This window comes from Nicotiana attenuata, unplaced genomic scaffold (assembly GCF_001879085.1).
Source record: "Nicotiana attenuata strain UT unplaced genomic scaffold, NIATTr2, whole genome shotgun sequence".
In the NCBI taxonomy this organism is placed as follows: Eukaryota; Viridiplantae; Streptophyta; class Magnoliopsida; order Solanales; family Solanaceae; genus Nicotiana; species Nicotiana attenuata.
The window spans coordinates 330,553-354,586 of record NW_017671109.1 but is presented as its reverse complement, the minus strand read 5'-3'; the positions used below and the strand labels follow the sequence as shown (position 1 = coordinate 354,586).

The window sequence follows — 24,034 nt, the reverse complement described above, 5'->3', positions numbered from 1 at the left end:
GGGGGTTACATGCCAAAAAGCCATGATATTATAAGTAGGAAGAAGTATTGTTTTGCTCATTTTTCGTTTTAAACTTATTTAAAAAATGAAGCTGAGATTACCAAACTCAAGGTGAATCCAAACTAGGTAGAAAAAGAAGAGAAGTTTCAATAACTTGGGCAGAGCTATTTAACCCACACATGACACCATCAGTGGCAGAAGTACAGTAAGGCAATATGCATTCAATTCGAGAAATATACATCCATTCACAAATATAGATAATGGAGCGCGCATGTATCAGAGGCCTTAAATACCATTAACACGATGTGCAAGTTTTGGACGCTTCAGTGTTGGTGTACATTTGTACAATCAGACCTCTCTATAGCAGCTACCCTATATAACAACATTTTATTATACAGTCAAATTTCTCTATAACAACCTCAGTTGTACTGATATTTTTTGGCTTTTACAGCAATTGGCTGTTAAACGCCTATAACATCATTTGGTGTTTAAATATTTTTGGCTATATATAGGCAAAAATTATCCAAAAAATTAAATCTTTTCATGAGCGACGGTAGGATAATCTTCTTTGTATCTACACAATGCTACCGTTGTTTCTAAAGGAATAGGTTGACGTTTCAACCTCATATGACATTTTAAATTCATATTAACTGAAGCTTAAATTCATATGGGGTTTAAACGTCAATCTATTTCTTTAGAAACAACGATAGCATTGTGTCGATAAAAAGAGGATAATACTACCGTCACCCATGAAAAGAAATTGACTTTTGGGATAATATTTGTCTACACCAACCAAATAATATTTAAACATCAAATGTTGTTATAAGCATATAACAGTCTATCGCTATAAAGGCCAAAAAAATGCCAGAACAAATGAGGATGTTTCTTCTTAGCCTTCTTCCAAAAGCCTAGCTGAATAAAATGTCCTTCAGTGTGCCCCGCATGGTCCATTCGAAACCATCTTAAAATCTCCATTGATGTTGTGACACTATTTGACATTGCAAAAGAAGGTGGTCCACGTCCTCCACTAATTGTTTGCACATAAAACACCAATTAATATAAGTGAACCTTCTCTTCCTCAAGTTATCAAAAGTCAAGATCGCTCCGCTAGCCACCAACCATGCAAAGAAGCATACATTTCTTGGAACCATACAAAATCCAAACTAACAAATGTGGGAAATCTCCTGATCTCTACCTAGCTTCTTACTATAATAAGTTAGGGAACAATGGGATAGTTCTCAATTAAGACTTGCTAAGTTGCTAGCTTGAGCGAAGTTGGGTGTCCCTCATCTATCAGTTTAGATACCAAGGCCGCAAAGAAAGGTATGTCATTTCACTTGCTCGATGGCGGGGAGCGCAATTCTAACATCCGAACGCTTGAGAAGGAAGATCACAATGTCAATTGGTGATTCGATATATGACGAGAATCATCTCTTACTAAATCGCTAGGTAGAATCACATTTGTGGTGGGAGCCTTTAAGATGGTTCAAAGTACAGTGGACCATGTCGGATAATGCAAAAGGGTGCTTTATTTAGCTGTTCTTTCAGAGGACGAATAAGAAGGCGCCAAGCATGGGATGTTGCTATGGTAGCACCTATGTGAGTAGTTTGGAGGGAGAGAACAGAAGAGCTTGATTTTGTACATCTAAGGATCAGCCTCCTGACTTTAATGTCTTTCAGTGCACCATGAGGTTAAAGTCTTGTTAAAGTAGTGTTTTTCATTACAACATTTAAAAATGTTTGATATGAGGTAAGGCATTCTTCATAAGATGTTTTATACAAGAACATATTTTCTAAATAACAATGTTTTTGGTTGGTAAATTGTAGTAATGAAAGAGAAATCGGTCGCATAAGGAGGTGATGGTGATATTTGACGATAGTCATAACTAATTAATGTCGATAAAAGCAGCTGATATAGAGTATACAACAGAAGAAAGAGTAGAAAAGGAAGGCTTGCACCCTTAAGAGTACAAAAGTCTAGTCCCCATTTTGGTTTAAAATATGTCCTTATTGAGAAAAAGATTTTCATCAGGAAAAAATCATCACGACATTATACGTCATACTAGACAAGCCTTTGAAGTAACACCTCAATTTATTAGTTTTAGCCAGATGAAATATATCTAATATTTATCTTGGCAATGAAAAAGTTATGTCACAAATGACATTTTCTAAATAAAGTTTTGGATTTCAAAAGGATTGATGGCCAGTTTAACTTATGTTAATTTCAACTAGATAAGTAACAGATAAATAGAAATACCTTCTTGTCAAGCAACAAGATAAGTCGATATTAATTATGCAGCCTACACCATCAAATTCAACTAAAATCTTCTTGCAGGATATACAAAAATGACCAAAGAATGAAAATGTACAAATAATCCCAAAAAGAGAAAAAGGAAAAGGAAGGACGTGCTTAAGAATGCTATTAATATCCACACGGGAACACAAAATCCAAAAATAGAGATGCTTAATTTAGGCCGAGACTCGGAAGACATGCTCCTTTGGTTGATTCTATGGGAATGTAGAGCTTAAGGTTCTTCATCTCCCTATTTGCTAGGTTTTATGACTCTCCTTTCATTTTGAGCACTTCAGCCACGAAATATAACAGAAGCCTTCGCACTTGATGCTTATAACTGTACTCGTTCCTTAATTATAAAACCTGAATTGCTGGCTACGAGATATAATAGAGACCAAAAGTTTTGACCACTTAGGACATTCCAACCCAAAAGTGTCATGTCATTTTATCAAACTTTTCTAGTGTTTAAGCAACAAAGAATTTAAACCGCAGAACATATTTATTCCCAATTAATATATAAGATGCCCATACTCCACCCTTATGTTGATAAGAACAGAAATTCAGATCATTACCACCAATCAATAACGAAAAATAAATAATGTAATATAATATAACTGCTCTAACTATTCGTTCTTTAGTCATCCTATTGGAGGTTAACAGGCAAAAATATTGGACACGAAAGTTATGTGCAAGTAAATTTGCTCACTACAAGAAAAAGTAGCAATCGAATATCACAACTCACCTGGCCATCCAAGCCCTTTATACCAGCTGCAGCATCTTCCAAAGTTGCATATCTAACAAAACCAAAACCCTTTGAATAACCAGACACCCGATCTGTCACCACTCTCGCTGCAAAAGCAAAACCAATTACATAAATATATTTATACTTTTTCATAAGATATTATCATGTTGCATTTCATCGAGTGAGACAAGTAAAACGTACCATTGACCACTTCACCGTGTTTGGCAAATGCTTCACGGAGCCCTTCTGAGGTAGTACGTTTGCTAAGACCTGAATACCGAACAAATGAAAAAATAAGTGAGAACTTTAGTTACTGAAAAAGACACCAGTTTCATGGTCCAGCTTGAAGTAACCAGAAATGACCAATCGGAATCGGATCCTTCACTATTCTTGTCCGGCTGTCCCTAACCAGTTCCTCATCCAAAACATGGTTAACAGGAATTTGAAAGCAGCAAACACAATTTTCCATTATCAAAACTAACATAATAAGATACTAGCTGAGACCATGTGAAGCTAAAAACTGATAACTCCTAACTTGTAATAAACAAACGAAGAGAAAGTCTGAGAAACAATAAGAATATTTCTTTAGAAAACATTGAAGGAACCATAAACAGCTAGTGATGTTCATTTCTCAACAAATACATCATTATCACCAAATAAACTCATCCCAATTTTCAAAATAGATCCGACACTGAAAAAAAATTACAAAATGTTTTCCAATAAAAGTTCTGATCCTTATTGCATACGAGAACAAATCCAAAAAAGAAATCTTTTTCTGGTTATTTAAATTCTGAATTGATACAATTAAATCAATAAACTGCAAGGAGAATCCGAAGATAAGATATACTAACTAAGAGAAAAAGAACAAAAAAGTGAATAAGGAATTATTAATGATAACTCTTTTTTTGGCATATGAAAGGGAGCTAACCGGAAACAAAGAGATTGGTGGATGGTTCAGCCGGCGGTAGCTTCTCTACTTGTGGCTGAGGTGGATTGAAAGGAAAGTTGGAAGAAAATGTAGAGAAAAGTGCCCGTAGACCTCGAGATGCTGCCGGAGTAGTCGCCGCCGCCGCTCGTAAGGCCATTAGGATTTAGGGGTTTAGGTACAGAGACTGTTCAGGGTTTAGAGAGATTTATTTGAAGAGGAGCAATATGACGGGGGTTTATAGAAATATCAAGCATCTGAGTACTTTAGAGTCGGTTTACGGGTTGCAGTCCAGTGGGCCGAATAACACCGGGACTAACGAGGGGCAAGTGTATAGATAGACACTCATTCTTAGTGATATTATTTAGAGATTAGCCAGTTCTGAAATTTTAAAGTAAAATCTTAATTTCAGAATTTTTTTGCCCCAGAAATTTAAACTGAAAAATTAAAATTCATGACATACTGGCTAATTTCTAATTAGCAGCCCTTTAAAATGACTGTATGATGTCATTTCTACGACTCTAATGAGGGGTAAAATTCTTAAAATCATCATTTTCAGGACTTGTAATTGAGAAATAGTTACCGATTCGAAAGTCGTTAAAAAATAGTAACCAATTTTTGGGATTGACAGGGTTATGGATTTCAAAACTTAAAAAAGTGAAACCCCATCCACGATAGTATGCTGGACGAAATTCAATACACAATCACAGAATTTCATTTTTTAACAAAATTTATGACACTATTATAATTTCGAAAATCAGGACAACATCCTAAATTGTCACTTATTCACTTTCGAAATCCATAATACTAATTATTTTACAAAAGTCTATCCAAAAAGTGGCTAGTCCGTACAATTTTTGCAGTAATGATGTTATGCAGAAAGCATCCCGGTATTGAGCCCTAGATATTCACGTCTATGGTGTTTGTGTTTTGGGACTTTTCGTATATATATGAAATTGTAAACTTATTTATCCGATTTTATCTAAGTTTTTCTATTTACAGTTAGTAAAAAAATATTTACAAAAGATATATAAATTCGGTCAAAATCTACGATTTATCTACAACTTGAATATAAATTTTTTGTTCAGAATCCGGTCAAAAATTATAATTTACATATAATTTATGTACAACTGGTATACAATTATGTCAGTTGTAAATATTTGGTATGTTTTCTCTACACCTGATATTATAAATATATTTAATTTATTTATGTCTTCTTCTTCTTCGAATTTCAATCCAAAATTCTAACTAAAACAACCTCAAATCTTCATCAAATTCTTTCAAAATAGAGATAAAAGCTCCAAAAGATATTTCTAATTATTTGTAACAACACCTAATCAAAACAAATAATAATTTCACAAAATTCGATTCTTGAACAAAGCTTTGAAACTTTTTAGTGGCTGTCAGTAGAGAAATTATTATCTTTGTGGGCATATTGCTATTGATATTTGACATCTTCATATCAAAGGCTTATCAGAGAAGTGAAAAATAGATAATCTAGCAAAATTTGTACATATGCACTAGCAAATTTGCTGAAGCTTCAGTAGGCAAGTGTCATGGTTTCTCACAAGGATTTCGAGGCCAATACAAAAATAGAATTTTAAGCTTTGATGAAACTTTCATGTGACTAATTACACATCTCCAGAGCAACTGGTATCTGGATTTCGTTTTTCGTTTTAATTTCTCTCTATTTAGTATATTGATTTGGTTCAAGTTTTTTACCAGTTTATTGCTTTGCTATTGTAATGATCTGATAAGTCATTCTGAGTACTAGCTCCCCATTTTATGATCTGAGACCTTTCATAGCGCTATATAATAGTTTATGACTTGTATGCATGGTTCATGTTAATTTCGGAAAGTTTAAATAAGAATTTTTAAAGAAAACTTGACTTGTGAACTTGAAAGTGGCTAGAGTTAATAACGGTCAATATTATTGGTAAACGACCTCTGATCGGTAGTTTAACGATTCAGGTAGGTTCATATGATTATTTTGGACTTGTACGCCTATTTGGTTGGGGTCCTGAGTGACCGGAGGCTGTTTCGGCGTTTAATGTGAAAAGTTGAAATTTTGAAGTATGAACTATGAAATTCTTTGAGTTTTGGCGTTTGATTATGAATTTTAAATGTTATTTTGATGAGGTGAGCTTATGAGTGAGTTCATATGATGTTGTTGTACTTGTGTGGATGTTTGGATTGGATCCCAAGAGGCTCGAGTGAGTTTCGGACGAGTTTTTTTAGACTGTTTTGGCAAGGCTAGGATTGCTGGTGTTGCAGACCTTGCATTTGCGAGGGTCTGTTCGCAAATGCGAGTCTCGCATTTGCGAGTGCTAGATCGCATTTGCGATTCGGGTGGCAGGGGGGAAGAGCTGGGAATCTTCGCAATTGCGAAGTTACGGCCGCTTTTGCGAAGGGTAGTCCTTCGCATTTGTGAGCACGTTGGTGGTCGCGGTTTGCAACACTGGAGAGTAGATGGGCAGCTTCGCTTACAAAGCTTTTTTCGCTTTTGCGAGGGGTGGTTCCTTCACAATTGCGAAGGCTTGATCGCATTTGCGACATCATGTGGCTTAGGACTATTAGAATTTGCGACCAATTATACGCTTTTGCGGACATCGCAATTGCGACACCTGCAGCTAGATAAAAGGTTGGGATTGCAGGGCTTAGCTCATTTTATTCCATCTTTGAGACCTAGACTCCACATAGAGGTGATTTTGGAGAGAAATTTCTTCTCAACTTCATAGATTAGTAACTTTAATTATTTCGGTTCAATTTCCATCACTTTTGCATGGATTTTCACTATGAAACCTAGTTTTTAAGAGTAGCAATAGGGTTTTTAGGCAGAAATTTAGAATTTTGTATTTTTGATATTTAAACCTCGATTTGAGGTCGGATCTCAAAACAAATAACATATTAGGACTCGGGGAGGAATGAATAATCGGGATTTGATCCTAATTTCGAATTTCGACCATGTGGGCCCTAGTTGACTTTTTATTGATTTTTTTAAATATGTTAAAGATCGAACCTTTTTTATACTAGGGCAGTTTCTAAAGTTTATTTTGACTTATTTGAGTAATATTTGACTAGATTCGGGTTTTTATAGGCTTGTTCTAAAGCGAAAGTTGTGTTGGATTATTGATCTTGTTCCGGAAAGAGGTGAGTCTTGATTTGCGGGAATTAGGAAGTAATTGAGTCTATTTGCTATGTGATCTATGTATTGGGAGGCGGCGTAAATGCAAGGTGACGAGTGTATATGTGTTGGCCATGGGATAAGCATGCGGGTAGAGCTAGCTTTATTTGTACCATGTTACTTTATGTATTGTATCTTCTATGCTCTAAATAGATTATGAAACTCTTTGATTTCTCTTTCCATGCTATTATCTATGTTGAACTTATTGAAGATATTGGGCGTTGAGATTTATTGAATTATTGATTTGACTATTGGTGCAAAGTGTTAGCAAATTCTCATATGGCGAGTCATGTCCAAATTACTTTTGTTGACGTTGTTTATGCTTCCAATCTTACTTGGTACTATGTTATATATGACATTTGGTGAGAAAGAGTGAATTGCACGTAGGATATTTCTATGCTTGTGAGGAAGAGCGATTGTGCACGAAGGGTGATGTCGTGCCAACTGTTGGTATTGTTTGTTCTTGTTTACTATACAAATTATGGATTTGGCCATGTTGCTTCGTAACTTGCTTGAAAGGTTTGTTCGGAGTTGCTTGTAGAAGCAGAAGTTGTGGGTTACTTTAGTAGTACCTTCCTTTATTTTCTCGTTCTATATCTCTTTACTAAAATGCTTGTTAATTCTCTCACATGTTGTCATCTTGCCACCTTAATTGATATTTTACCTGTCATCTCATTATTTCTCGTTACTTAACTGTACGAGTTTATATGTAGGTATCTTGTCTTAGTATTGCACTACCTCATAGGGGTTAGGCTTAACACTTACGGAGTATATTGGGTCGGTTATACTCATACTATACTTCTGTACTTCTTGTGCATTTTCGGATATTGGTACCAGCAGATTCCCGAGAGGTGCTTAGAGGATACTAGATATGCGACTCAAGGTTGAGCTGCATACCATTCACATGCCTTAGAGTCATCTTTCCATTTCTTTTGTATTGTTTCCTTTTTACCAGACAGTATAGTACTTCTTTCTAAACAATATATTTAGTAAACTCTAGTAGCTCATGTACTCATGACTTCACATCTTGGGATGGATGATCGTTAATGTTGATCTTTAGACTTATTATGTATTATTCTGAGTTGTTTTTGCTCTATATTATTATTATAATGTTAACCAGTAGTTTTTTTCTTTCGTATTTATCGTTATGTTTTGGCTTTCCTAGCAAGCGGTGTTAGGCTCCATCACGACCCCGTGGATTGGAATTTTGGATCGTGACATCTATAACTATTTTATATATGATTGATAAATCGTACATCAACTTGTAATTAAGTTAAAACTTCAATACTGAGGGTAAATAAGTTTAAAAAGTAGTATATCTAAGTAAAAGTTCTTTGTATTTTCCAAGTGAGGTATTTGCAATATCTAACAGTTTTTATTTTTTAAATAAAAGAATTAACAATCTAACTCATCTTATATTGCCTCCGTTCCATTTTTCACATAGTTAATAATTGGATTGCAAAGCTCACAAGACTGTTGAAATTAAAATTCGTAAAATTTTCGCCTCTGAGAAAATGTTTCTTGGAAAATATGGAAAATGAATGATTTTATCACTTATTTTCCCATGTTAGGTTGGCGAGTGAAAAGCTTTTTTCGAAAAATATTTCCTAGTATTTGGTTAGTGAGTAAAAAATATTTTTTTAAAAATATATAATTTAGGCAAACACTATAGGGAGGGTGGGGGGTAGGGGGTATAGGGGGAGGTTTGGGGTGAGGGAAAGCAGGAACATGGCGGAGGGCGGGGGGGGGAGGCCCGAGCAAGAGGTGGTGGCAACTTCTCTCTTACATCAACCTTAGATTCGTAAGGCAGTCATCGAACGAGTTCCCCACCACTGAAAAATCATCCATGAAAACCTCCATTATATCATCTACCATATCTATGAAGATGGACACCACGCACCTTTGGAATGTGGCAGGTGTATTGCATAGGCCAAACGGCATGCTCCGGAAAGCGTAGATGCCATATGGACAGGTGAACGGCATTTTCTCTCTATCCTCCGGGGCAATAGGGATCTGGTTATATCCCAAGTATCCATTCAAGAAGCAAAAGTGGGACCTCCCGCCAATCTATCTAATATCTGATCAATGAATGACAGCGGAAAATGGTTTTTGCCGGTGGCCTTGTTCAACCTTCTATAGTCCATACAGATTCGCCATCCCGTGACAGTTCTTGTTGAGATCAACTCGTTGTTCTTGTTTTGCACTACAATCATTCCACCCTTCTTTTGCACACACAGAACTAGGCTGACCCGGTTGCTGTTAGAGATGGGGAAAAATGACTCCCGCATCTAACCACTTGATCACTTCTTTCTTCACCACTTCTTTCATGTTGGGGTTTAGTCTTCTTTGATATTCACTAGAAGGTTTGTGCCCATCTTCCAGTAAAATTTTATATATACAAAATGTTGGGCTGATATCCTTTATGTCTGCAATGGTCCACCCAATTGTAGTTTTACACTCCTTCAGCACCTTCAAAAGTTGTTCTACCTGCACATCTAACAAACCGTATTAGATAATAACAGGTAAAATTGAGTTAGGTCCTAAGAAAGCATACCTGAGGTGAGATGGTAACAGTCCCAACTATGTTGGCTCTTCGATTGATGGCTTAGCTAGAGGGGTCTTCCTTTCTTCTAAGTGTAGTGGCTCGAATTCGAGCTCTCTTTCCCAGTACCCTTGGCCTTCAAGAGCCAAAACCCACTCCGCCAAGTCCTCACCGTCTACCTCTTCTAAGTTCATGAGCCAGGCTGCTAGAGGGTCCTTTGCATTCAGTGTCTCATCTTCCTCCTCCAGAATCACATCCACTGCTTCAATCAGAGAGCAATTAGCAAACTCACTGGGTCGCTGCATGGACTTCTGCACATTGAAAGTTATTTCTTCATTGTTTAGTCTCATCTTTAGCTCCCCAGTTTCACAATCAGTCAGAGCTCTCTGTGTGGCTAAAAATGGCCTTCACAAAAATTATGGGAATCTCTTAATTAACCTAGCAGTCCAGAATGACAAAATTTGTCGGAAACACAAACGTTCCAACCTGCACAAGTACATCGTCATGTATACCCTATGGCCTCTTCACCATTCGGTCAGCTAGCTGTAATAACATAGATGTGGGCCTTGATCTTCCAATGCCTAACCTTTTATAAACAAACAAGGGCATCAAGTTTATGCTCGCCCCCAAATCACACAATGCTTTAGCAAAAGAATACCTGCCTATGGTTCATGGAATTGTGAAACTCCCTGGGTCGGATAGCTTCTCAACTATAGCTCTTGTCACAACAACACTACAGGTCTGAGTCTATGTCACAGTTGCCAAGTCTTGAAAGTCGAACTTGTGAGACATGAAGTCCTTCATCATCTTTGCATAACCAGGCATCTCCCTCAAGGCATCATTCAGTGGGATGTTCACCTGAATCTGCTTCAACATCTCCATGAATTTCTTATATTCCTCATCCTTCCTATATTTGGCAAACATCTGCGAAAGGGTGTTGGAGGTATCTTCTTTCCTGTAATTTGGGTGGGATTCTGTTCAAAAACTTTTTCAGATACTTCCTCTTGCCCTTGCTCAGTTTCCTCTGTAACCTCTTTTTCTTTGTTTAGTTCCTCCTGGGCCTGTTGCACTGTTACTTCTATTTGCTCAGTTGACTCATCTACCTCAGTTGGTACTAGCACAAGTATCTCAGTTGGTCGGCTTTCGCGAGCAATTTCTTTCTCTAGATCAAGATCTCTACCATTTTTCAAACTCACAGCCATCAGCTGCTTCGGGCCCTTCTCTTTCGGGTTAACATGTGTGTCTACAAGTAACGTCCCTTGAGGACGATTGTTAAGGGCCATGGATATCTGCCCTGGTTGAACCTCAATACCCTTGATAGCCGAGTCGTGTGATACTACCTTTTCTTGCATCTGGTGGACCTTTTCTTCCATCTTCCCACGGGACCCAATGAGTTGTAGCAGCATTCCTTTAATTTCGATCAACCCGTCATCTTGTCTCACTATCTGTTGTTGTTGAGGTTGTTGATAAGCTAGCTATTAATTCTGCTGATTGTACCCCTGTTTCCTTTGATAAGGCACAGCCTGACCCTGTGGTCGTACAACTCCAGGATTATTATTACTATTGTACTGCTGATGTGCTGGCCTATATTGTTGATTTTGTTGTCCCATATTTTGACCACCTTGTCTATGGCCTCCATAGTTGCCCACATAGTTCATATTCTCTTGATAGTTATGATTGTCGTTTTCACCATTCCACGAGCACACATATGGTTGATTAATTCATGGTGTGCACAATCCTCCATTTGTCGTGTCAACTATGTGCACCTGCTTTTGGCCTGACTTATCAATCTTTTTGGTGAGGATACTCATTTGCGTCATCAGAGTGGCCATATTCTCAGCTTTGGAGTTGTTTAGTCTAGAGCTACTAATGAACTACATGAGTGATTGTAGAGTCTCTTGTCATTCATCATGAGTCTTGAGCCATTTTATCAAGTAAGACCTTACCTTCTCTGAATGATTTGCTCAAAAATGCTCCACCTGTTGAAATATCAACATTGGCCTTCAAGTTGTCTGCCAATCCCCCATAGAACCTTTGCCCTAACATTTGATCTGGAATGCCATAGTGTGGACACTTGACCAACATCCCCTTGAACCTCTCCCACGTTTCTTGTAGTGTTTCAGCTGGTTTCTGCCTGAAGCTTAATATCTCATCAACTTGCTTGGCAGTCTTATTGGGTGGGTAGAACTTGTTCAAAAACTGCTTGACTAATTCCTCCCAAGTAGTGATGGAGTTTATAGGGATTTAATTGAGCCAAGTCTGAGCCTCTCCCGTCACTGAGAATGGAAACACCAGTAGTCTTATTGCTTTCGGTGTCACATTCGGTTGCCTTTGCGTGACGCAAATCGACAGGAAATTTTTAGATGCTACTGTGGATCTTCAATGTAAGACCCCGAGAACAGTCCATTATTCTGCAACAGATGTAGCATGTTATTTGAGATTTGAAATGATTCCGCTTGTATCTGAGGGACTGCAATTGCGGTTGCCAGATTTTCAGCGGTGGGTTGTGACCAATCATACAAGGCTGCTTCTGGCACAAGAGGTGTCACACCCTGATTGTTCGGGTCGTTTCCAATGTTTCTGTTGTTTTGATTATCTATAACGTCACTCCAGAAGCGGCTCAATGGTACTGGAGGCCTAAAGCCAAGATGTAATAAGAGGCCTTAAACTTGTTTAATAATTTTAGATATTTTTGTTGAAGTTTATTCTTTTTACTTTTTGAGATGCAATTTCATCTTGACGATGTAACCAACCCCTTTAATCTTTGTTGAAACATTACTAACCTTTGATAAAATTTTATTAAGTTTAATTTTTTTTTCTTTTCACATGACCGTCAACATAACTCACTATATAGCATTGCCTCCCAAAGTAACAATTATGTAGGAATTAGATTTAATTGTCTTTCACTATTTGAATTTTCTCACCAACTCCCAAAAAAGACGACATAAAATATAAAGTTGTGTTATTAACGACGGGTGACAAGGTAGCAAAATATGGTTTAAAAATTTTTTTATCGCTATTTAATAATAAATATTTAAATTACATATAAAAGAGTAGCTTTTGGGGCCTCTAATTTTGTGAGGCCTAAAGCGGCCGCTTTAGTGGCCTGGGGGTTAAGCCGCCTCTGCATCACTCATGTCTATTTCGATATGTTCTGTTGAGTTCTGTTGTCGTTTGTCTTTCTTGTTTGCTCGATTTAGTGCCTTTAAAGCTTTCTCAGGGTCTGGTAATGCTTCAAGCAATTCATCAGTTCTTGAGAAGTTTCTAGGCATGCACCTGTAACACACAAGACGACAAATGTTAGAGTTTCAATATAATGAATTTCAAGTCGAGAAAGCTGACTAAACTAAAAATTATAGCAATTCTTCTATTCGTAATTAATAACACCGTTATTTTTCCAGCAACGGCGCCAAAATTTGATCATGCCCAACTATGCCTCCTAAGAGGTCTAGCGATCGTTGCAAATATAATCTGATTTACAAGTTCGGAGTCGAATCCCACGGGGAATTAACCTACTAATCACAATCACTAGTTTCGCAAGAATTCATGTAATCAACCTTCAAAAATATTAAATAATAGTTTAAGTGTTTACTTACTAAGGGCAAAGTAATCAAAATGCTATAATTTATAACTAACAGAGCAAATGTCATAGACAAGATTGGAAAAGCCTAGGGTTATGATTTCTCCTATTGTCCGAATCCTCCCCACTACGTTTCCTACAAATTCGCCTAAGTATGCTCTACCGATCATGAGTACTTTGGGTGTCGTAATTCTCTTCCAAGCAACTACCACAATTTACTAGGCATATTCTTCCAAACTATGCTAGCTGGCACTAGTTTACCGCTCACTATGATCGCACCAAGGTTTCGTTATTGCTAATCCCACCTTTAAACCTTCGATATTGATTCCTCATATATGTTAGGAGTGATGTTGTTCAACAACTATCTAAATGTGTAACCTTTTCCAAGCAATACACACTAAATAGGCACAGTCAATAGAGAGCTCTTCAATCAACAATAATAAAAACGTAGTTGAACAAGTAGAAAAAGTCAAAGGTAAATTTATATTAAACGCAGTAGAAAATCATCCTCCAAATAGGTTACATCAAACCCTACATGAGAAAGAGTAGCCACTCATAAATGTATAAACAATCATCATGATGTTCAAAAACATTAAACTACAAAGTAAAGAGAAACGGAGGGAAAACTCATTTGATTCCTTGCTCCACTATGCTCTGTAGCCTTTTTTTTCTTCTCCAAATAATGTCCCACCCTTCCTCAACTCGTTTAGGTAGTATTTATATGTTAGGCTCGAGGTATCCGGGTCGGAGTATTTTAATGCGTGAACTTTTGACCACCGGGCGCCTGACCTCGCAAGGCCAGGATTGTAGCGTGCCTGGGACCTCACGAAGCGAGGCCTATAACGCGGCCAAGCTGGCTACAGAGGTGACTACGCCTGGCCTGTAGCCATGGCCTATAGCTAGGCTTGTGTACTTTGTGTTTTTGTGCTCTTTTATTGCATTTTCGTCTGTTTTCGTGCAACTTTCATTCAACTCTTTCTTCCGATGCTTCTACACATAAAACAACATAAATTAGCTCAAATGTCATACAATTAACTACTAATCCAACAAAATATAAGGCGAGTAATGTACTATAAGTATAGAATTCTGGCCAAACATCGGATAGTAATGCTGTAATGACCATGGTCATTAAACAATTAAAGCCGTCGTCTATAAATCACCAATCTCGACTTGGAACAAAAGAGTTGTTTATGGTAATTGATCCAGAGACTAAGCAGTTGCTGTATTATGAAGACGGGGGAGATAATTTAAAAGGATATTTGTCTCTTGATAAGGCATTGCTTACTGATAATACTTTTTCACAATGACAAGCAGGATTGACATCTGCTCGCCAGAAGTTTTTAAGTCTTTTCACCGATAATTTTGACTATCAACATCTGCAGCGTGATTTTCTCAAGGATTGCTCGTTGATGATATCATTGTTAGTAGACTGTATTTGTAAAATAATTCTGGAAATATAAATGAATATAAACAGAAATGAACATAAACAGAAATGACATAAAACCAATTCGAGCCCACTGAATTTACAGTGTTTCCTTAAGGAATTTAATCCCCTCCTAGTACCCAAGGTTATGGATTATTTCCTCCCAGGATAGAACGAATTACACACTGGTGTAGTGGTACTTCAAACCCCAGTGTTTCAGCGAACACAAAGTTCGGTAGCAAATCACACTTACTTTTTACTTTGTTTGATGCTAAAAGTATGCAGAAGAAGGAGAGAAAACTCAGAATATCGTAGTGAAATTCTGAGCAGAATAGTGTTGTATTTATAGCCAAATTTGGACTGAAATCTGAAGAGGTGCAACTCTTCAGAATGGTTGTTTATGCAAAATGCCCGCAGCATAAATGTCATTACATAAATGGCCATTTACTCAATAATAAAGAGGAAAAATTGAAGAGGGTAGTTACTTTTCTGTTACCAAAACAGAAAAAACGGATTGGATTTAATATTAATATTCTGTTATTAAAACAAATATTTAATAATATTTCTGTTGATATTTTACTATTAACAAATAAATTTGGTCCAAAAAGTTAATCAATCAATCGATCATTTGACTAAATCCGAATCCAAATCCGAATGAATCCGAATCCGTAGCCGTAGCCGTAGCCGAAGCCGAGCCGAGCAAGCGTCGACGACGACGGCGCGAGGCTTGCCTTCTTCTCAACTCTTTAAGAGCTAGAAGAAGAGCAATTGCTTATATACCCATAAAAAACCTCTTCCTCTTCCAATATGGGACAATGCCCATTTGCCAAGGGGGGGAACTTAAAATTTCACTCAAAAATTTTATTTCCCTCCATTTCCCATTCACCCTCTTTTAAGTATTTAATATATATTAATTAAATACATCCAAAACCCAACAATCCCCCACATGAATGGGGAATGACTATATCACGGAAGTATGCATGAAAAACTGTATGATTCGCAAGTAAGGATTAATTGCATCTGGATAAGTAGGTTTCCCTTTGAACTTTCCGTAGTGAACTTATGTCGGATATACTCGATCAATCGGTAGATTTGATATCTTTGAACCGTCGAACTTTAGTGTATAACTAGACAACCATAAGTCACACAACCAACCCTTAACCGTCTTTGGTTCTCATTGTTGTGTTCGTTTTAGCCATGAACACCGCCTGGTTTCATAAGTGCGTAGAGAACTGGCCTTACAATGTTCTCCTTGAAGCGGCTAACACTTCACACTTACATAGGTGATTCCTAAACGTGTCATCCCGTAGATACACTATTTGATATACCCCGTATCAAATTTAGAAATCATTAAAAAGCCTTAATGCTTTATCCTTGGTACTGAACATTGTCTCATCACGAGAATGGACCAAAAGTTTAGTTGACAATGTTGAACCGTAATAAATGACTTTGTTTGATCTCCTTGAACCTAGATCTTGGGATCTCCAGTCTTCTAGGTAGAGTTACCGCCACTATGACTTGTTCTCGGCCACAGTCCCATTCCCCTTGATGACTTCTCAACTACCTCTCTAGTTAGGCCTTTTGTAAGTGGATCCGACACATTATCACTTGACTTTACATAGTCAATCGTGATAATTCCTCTAGAGAGTAATTGTCTAACGGTTTTATGTCTTCGTCGTATATGGCGAGACTTACCGTTATACATAACGCTCCCAGCCCTTCCAATTGCCGCTTGACTATCACAATGTATGCATATTGGTGCCAACGGTTTGGGCCAAAATGGAATATCTTCCAAGAAATTCCGGAGCCATTCAGCTTCTTCACCGGCTTTATCCAAGGCTATGAACTCAGCCTCCATTGTAGAGCGGGCAATACAAGTTTGTTTGGATGACTTCCAAGATACCGCTCCTCCACCAATAGTGAATACATATCCACTTGTGGACTTGGAATCAGTTGATCCGGTGATCCAATTTGCATCACAGTATCCCTCAATGACCGCAGGATATTTATTGTAGTGCAAAGCAAAGTCCTGGGTATGTACTAAATACCCCAAAACTCGTTTCATGGCCATCCAATGAGATTGGCCTGGATTGCTCGTATATCGACTCAATTTACTTATAGCACAAGCTATATCTGGTCGTGTACAATTCATGATGTACATTAAGCAACCCAACACACGAGCATAATCCAATTGTGATATGCTCTGGCCTTTGTTCTTTGCTAATGCAAGATTCACATCAATTGGAGTCTTTGCAACTTTAAAGCCCAAGTGCTTGAATTTTTCAAGTACTGTCTTAATATAATGAGATTGTGACAATGCTAGACCTTGAGAAGTCTTATGGATCTTAATTCCCAGAATTAAATCAGCAACTCCCAAGTCTTTCATATCAAACTTGCTAGTTAGCATACGCTTAGTAGCATTTATGTTGGCAATGTCATTACTCATTATGAGCATATCATCCACATATAAGCAAACAATGACTATGTGATTTGGAACATTTTTAATGTACACACATTTATCACATTCATTTATCTTAAATCCATTTGACAACATTGTTTGGTCAAATTTAGCATGCCATTGTTTGGGTGCTTGTTTTAATCCGTAAAGGGACTTAACAAGTCTACAGACCTTCTTTTCTTTACCTGGAACCACAAACCCTTCAGGTTGTTCCATGTAGATTTCTTCCTCCAACTCTCCATTTAAGAAGGCCGTCTTAACATCCATTTGATGAATTTCAAGACCATAAACTGCAGCTAACGCTACTAACGTTCGTATGGATGTAATTCTTGTAACTCGAGAGTATGTATCAAAATAGTCAAGACCTTCTCGTTGTCTATACCCTTTGACCACAAGTCTTGCCTTATACTTGTCAATAGTGCTATCATCTTTCATTTTCCTCTTAAAGATCCATTTAGACCCAACAGTTTATTTCCAGGAGGAAGATCAACCAATTCCCATGTATGGTTGTTCAGTATGGATTCTATTTCACTATTGACTGCCTCTTTCCATAACAATGATTCCGAAGAAGACATAGCTTCTTTAAATGTTTGAGGCTCATTTTCCAATAAGAAAGTCACAAAATCTGGTCCAAAAGAAGTAGACGTTCTTTAACGTTTACTACGTCTTGGATCCTCCTGGTTAAGTGTACTTTCTTTTGTTTCTTCCCGAGGTCGTTTAGATCCTTCACCAATCGAGCGCCTGAAATTAAGCAATCCCGTTCAGTGAAAATTGGTCCCTTTACTGTAATTGGAACAGACAACACAGAGATTTCTAATTCACTTGTTGGGGAAGGCTGCTCAATTGGGTCAAATATCACTATAGAAGGTTGCTATATATGGCATATCGTCACGATTGAAGATGGTTGCAAATTGAAGCACTCAATAATTTGTGCTGGTGTGACAATGAAGTCCAGAGCAGCTTTAGACCCTGGTGTCATCTTGTCTTTTAAGGTTGTGGTTGGGAATAATTTCCTTGTTCCTGCTTACTCCAAGGTATCTTTGCTTCAGCAACCTATAAAGCAAGATAGCCATGATGAACTGGAATATCCGTACCATAGTAGCGGGATTACTGAATGTCACGACCCAAATCTCACATGTCGTGATGGCGCCTATTACAGTACTAGGAAACCCGATAATCACTAATAACTATGCATTTTAACTTGAAACATAACGTAATAAGTTTAACAGTGAAAGATCTCACAAATAACCGATAAAAATAACTGCGACTCAAATACAAAATCCCCAAAATTCGGGTGTCACCAAGTACATGAGTTGCTAAATATCAAAACAGTCAAAAATTTTAATGCAACTGTCTAGAAAGGTAGAACAGTGCTAAATAAACTGAAAAGAAGGAGAGTCGAGGTCTGCGAACGCCAAAGCAGCTACCTCAAAAGTATCCAAGCAGGTAATGCTCCAATTCTAGCAACCACCGGGTCCAGACGTACCTATATCTGCACATGAAGTGTAGGGTGTAGTATGAGTACAACCGAGCCAATGTAACAAGCATAAAGAAATATTGATCACTTTTATCTTAATCTTAATAAAAAAAAGGAATCAAGTGCCTTGGATTCAAATATTCAAACAGTCTTTCTTGCTATCGAAATCTAAACAATATATATATATATATATATATATATATATATATATATATATATATATATATATATATATATATGTGTGTGTGTGTGTGTGTGTGTGTGTGTGTGTGTGTGTGTGTGTGTCCAAAATGAATCATTTAGAGCTCCGATTTCTAGTCCATTCTATTTTCTTTTGGTAGTTCGATCGTGGAATTTCTTTGTTACTCAATAAGTAACCGAACTAAGCTTGGGTTGAAAGCAGTGACAAGCTCAGATACGTACCGTCCAAATCTAGATAATAACAATATAGATATGACGAGAAAATGACAGTAATAACGAAGAGAAATCTCATAATCAGTTGTACACGGTACAGAAATGTAGACATGCTTTCAAGTTCAACAGTTTTGGCTCAATACTGATAAAATATGCCAAGTATAGCTAGCATGAGGAATATTACATCTCTATGCCTACATGTCAAATATGCATGTCACCTGTAATGCAACACAGTGATAAACTCTTATACTCATGCTCTCGGAGTATTCAACCTCACTCAACACACTCAATCGCTCAACACTCTCAATCGCTCAGCACTCTCAATCACTAGGCACTCGCACTTAGCACTCAACGGTACCTGTGCTCACTGCTGGTATGCCAAACTCCAGCGGGATGAACCCTGCCCAAGCGCTAATATAAGCCAACATGGCATGCTGCAGCCTGCAGCCCGATCCCATCATGAATCAATAAAGCCTACTGCGGCAAGCAGCTCGATTCCATAAATATCACTCACAATCAGGCCCTCAGCCTCAGCTCACTCATCAATCTCTCCAGTCTCTCGAGCTCAATAATCTCATGCCACAAAATAATGATACATGATGTAACAATAAATGATAACAGACACTGAGATATGATATGCAAATGATGAATGTGACTGAGTACATAATATCAATTTAAGGAAATAACTCAATAGCAGAAACAACCTCGGTGGGTCCCAACAATACCAGCATATAGCCTAGACATGATTTCTAACATGGATCGCAGCTCAATTTCTCTAACACATGGAGATTACATAAATAACAACAAGATTTGATAGCTACACAGTACCACGGAATCAACTGAGTCACAATTACCACGGTGCACGCCCGTCACCTAGCATGTGCATCACCTAAACACCAACTACATAACACGGAGTTCAGGGATTCATACCCTCTGTACCAAGTTTAGAACTGTCACTTACCTCAAACCACGCAAATCCCTACCCCAACAAGCCCTTGCCTAGCGAATCAGCCTCTGAATGACTCAAATCTAGCAACAAACAACTTAATACAATCAATACAAGCTATAGGAATTGATTCCATATGATAAAGCTAAGTTCTTTGACCAAAGTCAAAAATTCAACCCCAGGCCCACGTCTCGGAATCCGACAAAATTTACAAAATCCGAACACACATTCAATAACGAGTCCAACCATACAAAAATCATCCAATTCCGACCTCAAATCGCCTTTCAAATCCTCAAAATATAGTTTATGAAGTTTTTACAATTTTCCCCAATTTTTCCAACCCAAAACACTAATTAAATGGTAAAAAAAATGATAGCTTCATGTATATTAACCAAATTCGAGTTAGAATCACTTGCCCCACTCAACTCCCTGAAAATCGCTTCACAAATCGTCCAAAACCGAGTCTCTAGCTCAAAATATGAAAAATGGATCAAAACCCTCGATTTTGAAATTAAATAACTGCTAGCCAGATGTCCTTCTTCGCGTATGCGGGAAGTGCCTCGCATTCGCGAAGCACAAAAGCTCAACTACCCAAAGTCCTCGTACGCAAACGCGAGAATTTCCCCGCGAATGCGATGGCCAATGATCCATGCCTATGCAGTCACGAACCGTCTCCCGTGAACGCGAAGGCATACAAGTCTGGTGCCCCACCTGCCTCATCCTTCTACGCGAACGCGAGCCCCCTCTCGTGATCGCGATGAACAAACTCCCTGTACCTTCACGAATGCATGGCCTTCTTCATGAACGCGAAGAAAAAACTTCACCTTCCACCCAGATACACTTAGCGAACGCGAGACCTCTCTCGCGAACGTGTATAAGGAAACTAGAACCAGAAATTCTGCAGCTCTACAAGGCCAAACTCAATCCGCAATCAACCCGAAACTCACCCGAGGCCCGGGGACCCCATCCAAACATACCAACACATCCTAAAACATCATTCGAACCTAGTCGAACCCTTAAATCACATCAAACAACATCGAAAACATTAATCTCACCCCAATTCAAGCCTAATGAACTATTAAACTTCCAACTTCTAAAACCAATACGGAAACACACCAAATCAACTCCGATTGACCTCAAATTTTGCACACAAGTCACAAATGACACAACAGACCTATTCCAACTTCCGGAACCAAAATCCGAGCCCGGTAACCATAAAGTCAACTCTCGGTCAAACTTCTCAACTCTCCAAACATTAAGTTTTCCAACTTCGCCAATTCAAGCCAAAATCACCTACGGACCTCCAAATCAATATCCGGACACATTCCTAAGTCCAAAATCACCATACAAAGCTATCAGAACCATCAAAACTCCATTCTGGACTCATTTATGCATAAGTCAACATCCGGTCAACTCTTCCAACTTAGGCTTCCAACCTTGGGACTAAGTGTCCCAAATCATTGTGAAACATCTCCAGAACCAAACCAACCACCCTGTTATGTCACATAACAATAAACAAACATAAAATAAGCAATAAATAGGGGAACATGGCTACGATACTCAAAACGACTAATCGTGTCGTTACATTCTCCCCCTCTTAAACAAACGTTCGTCCTTGAACGGGTCTAGAATCATACCTGGAGTCTAAAATAGGTGTGGATAGCTTCTCCGTATCTCCTTCTCGGTGTCCCAAGTAGCCTCCTCGACTAGCTGACCTCTCCACTGTACCTTCACTAAAGTTATATTCTTTGACCTCAACTTTCGAACCTGCTGATACAAAATGGCCACCGGCTCCATATCATAAGTTAAATCCCCATCTAACAGAACCGCGCTGAATTCCAAAACATGAGACAGGTCACCGAAATACTTCCGGAGCATGGAAACATGAAACACTAGATAGACTAGGTGGCAGTGCAAGCTTGTAAACCACCTCTCTAATCCTCTCAAGCACCTCAAAAGGGCCAATATGCCGAGGGCTCAACTTTCCCTTCTTCCCGAACCTCATAACACCCTTCATGGGAGAAACTCTGAGTAATAACTTCTCCCCCACCATGTAGGCAACATCGCGAACCTTCCAATCGGCGTAACTCTTCTGTCTAGACTATGCCGTGCGAAGCCAATCCTGGATCAACTTAACCTTTTCCAAAGCATCCTGAACCAAGTCAATACCCAATAGCCTAGCCTCACATGGCTCAAACCAACTAATCGAAGACCGACACTGCCTCCCATACAAAGCCTTATATGGAGCCATTTGAATACTTGATTGGTAGTTGTTGTTATAGGAAAACTTTGAAAGCGGTAGAAACTAATCCCAAGAACCCCCTAAATCCATGACACACGCGCGTAGCATATCCTCCAATATCTGAATGGTGCGCTCAAACTGTCCATCCGTCTGAGGATCGAATGTTGTACTCAACTCAACCCGTGTGCCTAACTCTCGTTGCACTTCTCTCCAAAACTGCGATGTGAACTGCGTGCCCCGATCTGAAATAATGGACACCGGTACACCGTGAAGGCGATCAATCTCGCGGATATAGATCCCAGCCAACTTCTCCGAAGAATAGGTAGTCCCAACTGGAATAAAATATGCTGACTTAGTCACCCGATCTACAATCACCCAAATAGCATCAAATTTCTTCAAAGTCCGTGGGAGCCCAACTACAAAGTCCATGGTGATACGCTCTCATTTCCACTCAGGAATCTCAAGCCTCTAAAGCAAACCGTCCGGCCTCTGATGCTCGTACTTCACTTGCTGACAACTCATGCACCGAGCTACAAACTCTACTATATTTTTCTTCATTCTCCTCCGCCAATAGTGTTGCCTCAAGTCCTGATACATCTTTGCGGCACCCGGATGAATGGAATACCGCAAACTGTGGGCCTCCTCAAGAATCAACTAACGTAACCTATCTACATTGGGCATACAAATCTGACCCTACATCCGCAACACCCCATCATCTCCAATAGAAACCTCATTGGCATCACCGTGTCGTATCCTTAAGGACAAGCAAATGGGGGTCGTCATACTAAGGCTCTCTGATGCGATCATATAAAGAAGACCGAGATACCCCGCAAGCTAGAACCCTACTAGGCTCCGAGAGATCTAACCTCACGAACTGATTGGCCAAGTCCTGAACATCTGATGCAAGTAGTCTCTCTCCAACAGGAATATATGCAAGGCCATACTCACTGCCTTTCTACTCAAGGCATCGGTCATCATATTGGCCTTCTCGAGATGATACAAAATGGTAATATCATAGTCATTTAACAGCTCCAACCATCTTCGCTACCTCAAATTTAGATCTTTTTTCTTGAACAAGTGTTGATGACTCCGATGATCTGTAAATACCTCACAAGGCACGCCAAAGAGATAATGCCTCCAAATATTCAATGCATGAACGATGGCTGCCAACTCTAAATCATGAACGGGGTAGTTCTTCTCATGAGGCTTCAACTAGCGTGAAGCATAGACAATCACTCTATCATTCTGCATCAAGACACCCAATACCAATCTGAGAAGCATCATAATACACTGTATAAGAACTCGATGTTGAAGGCAAAACTAGAATTGGAGCTTTAGTCAAGGCAGTCTTGAGCTTTTGAAACTCTCCTCACACTCATTAGTCCACCTGAATGGAGCACCCTTTTGGATCAACCTGGTCAAAGGCGCTGCAATGGACGAGAAAACCCTCCACGAAGCGACGATAATATCTAGCCACACTGAGAAAACTTCGAATCTCAGTAGTTGAAAACAGTTTGAGCCAACTCTGAACCGCCTCAATCTTCTTTGGATCCACCTTGATACCCTCGCCGGACACCATGTGCCCCAAGAACGCCACCGGACTGAGCCAAAACACACACTTGGAGAACTTAGCATAAAGCTTCTCCTCCCTCAACATCTGTAGTACAATCCCCATATGTTGTGCATGCTCCTCCTGCTATGTGAGTACACCAGAATATCATCAATAAATACTATGAAAAACGAATCAAGATATGAAGGGAATACATTGTTCAGCAGATGCATGAATGCTCCTAGGCATTGGTCAGCCT

General features: G+C 38.7%; 2 protein-coding genes across 2 annotated transcripts in view; both read right to left on the bottom strand.

Annotated features, from left to right (window-relative positions):
* LOC109205974 (glycine-rich RNA-binding protein 3, mitochondrial) overlaps positions 1-4,204 on the bottom strand; it is a 5,147-nt gene extending 943 nt beyond the window's left edge. Inside the window, exons 1-3 of the mRNA XM_019368741.1 lie at positions 3,964-4,204; positions 3,237-3,305; positions 3,036-3,142 (exon numbers count right to left, since the gene is read on the bottom strand). Coding sequence (XP_019224286.1) covers positions 3,036-3,142; positions 3,237-3,305; positions 3,964-4,120 — 333 coding nt within the window. The 5' untranslated portion in view covers positions 4,121-4,204. The remainder of the gene's footprint in view (positions 1-3,035; positions 3,143-3,236; positions 3,306-3,963) is intronic.
* An 8,595-nt stretch (positions 4,205-12,799) lies between these two features.
* LOC109205972 (uncharacterized mitochondrial protein AtMg00860-like) lies at positions 12,800-23,901 on the bottom strand. The gene is made up of 2 exons (XM_019368739.1): positions 23,627-23,901; positions 12,800-12,962 (listed from the first exon to the last, which is right to left on the bottom strand). The coding sequence occupies exons 1-2, from the start codon at positions 23,899-23,901 to the stop codon at positions 12,800-12,802; spliced, it is 438 nt and encodes a 145-aa protein (XP_019224284.1).
* Between the last annotated feature and the right edge of the window lie 133 nt (positions 23,902-24,034).

Coding starts and splice junctions, on each gene's coding strand:
- LOC109205972 (XM_019368739.1), bottom strand. CDS start 23,901: ATGGGGATTGTACTACAGATGTTGAGGGAGGAGAAGCTTTATGCTAAG. Junction 12,963..23,626: donor GACCAGGTTGATCCAAAAGG/GTGCTCCATTCA, acceptor TGTGTGTTACAG/GTGCATGCCTAGAAACTTCT.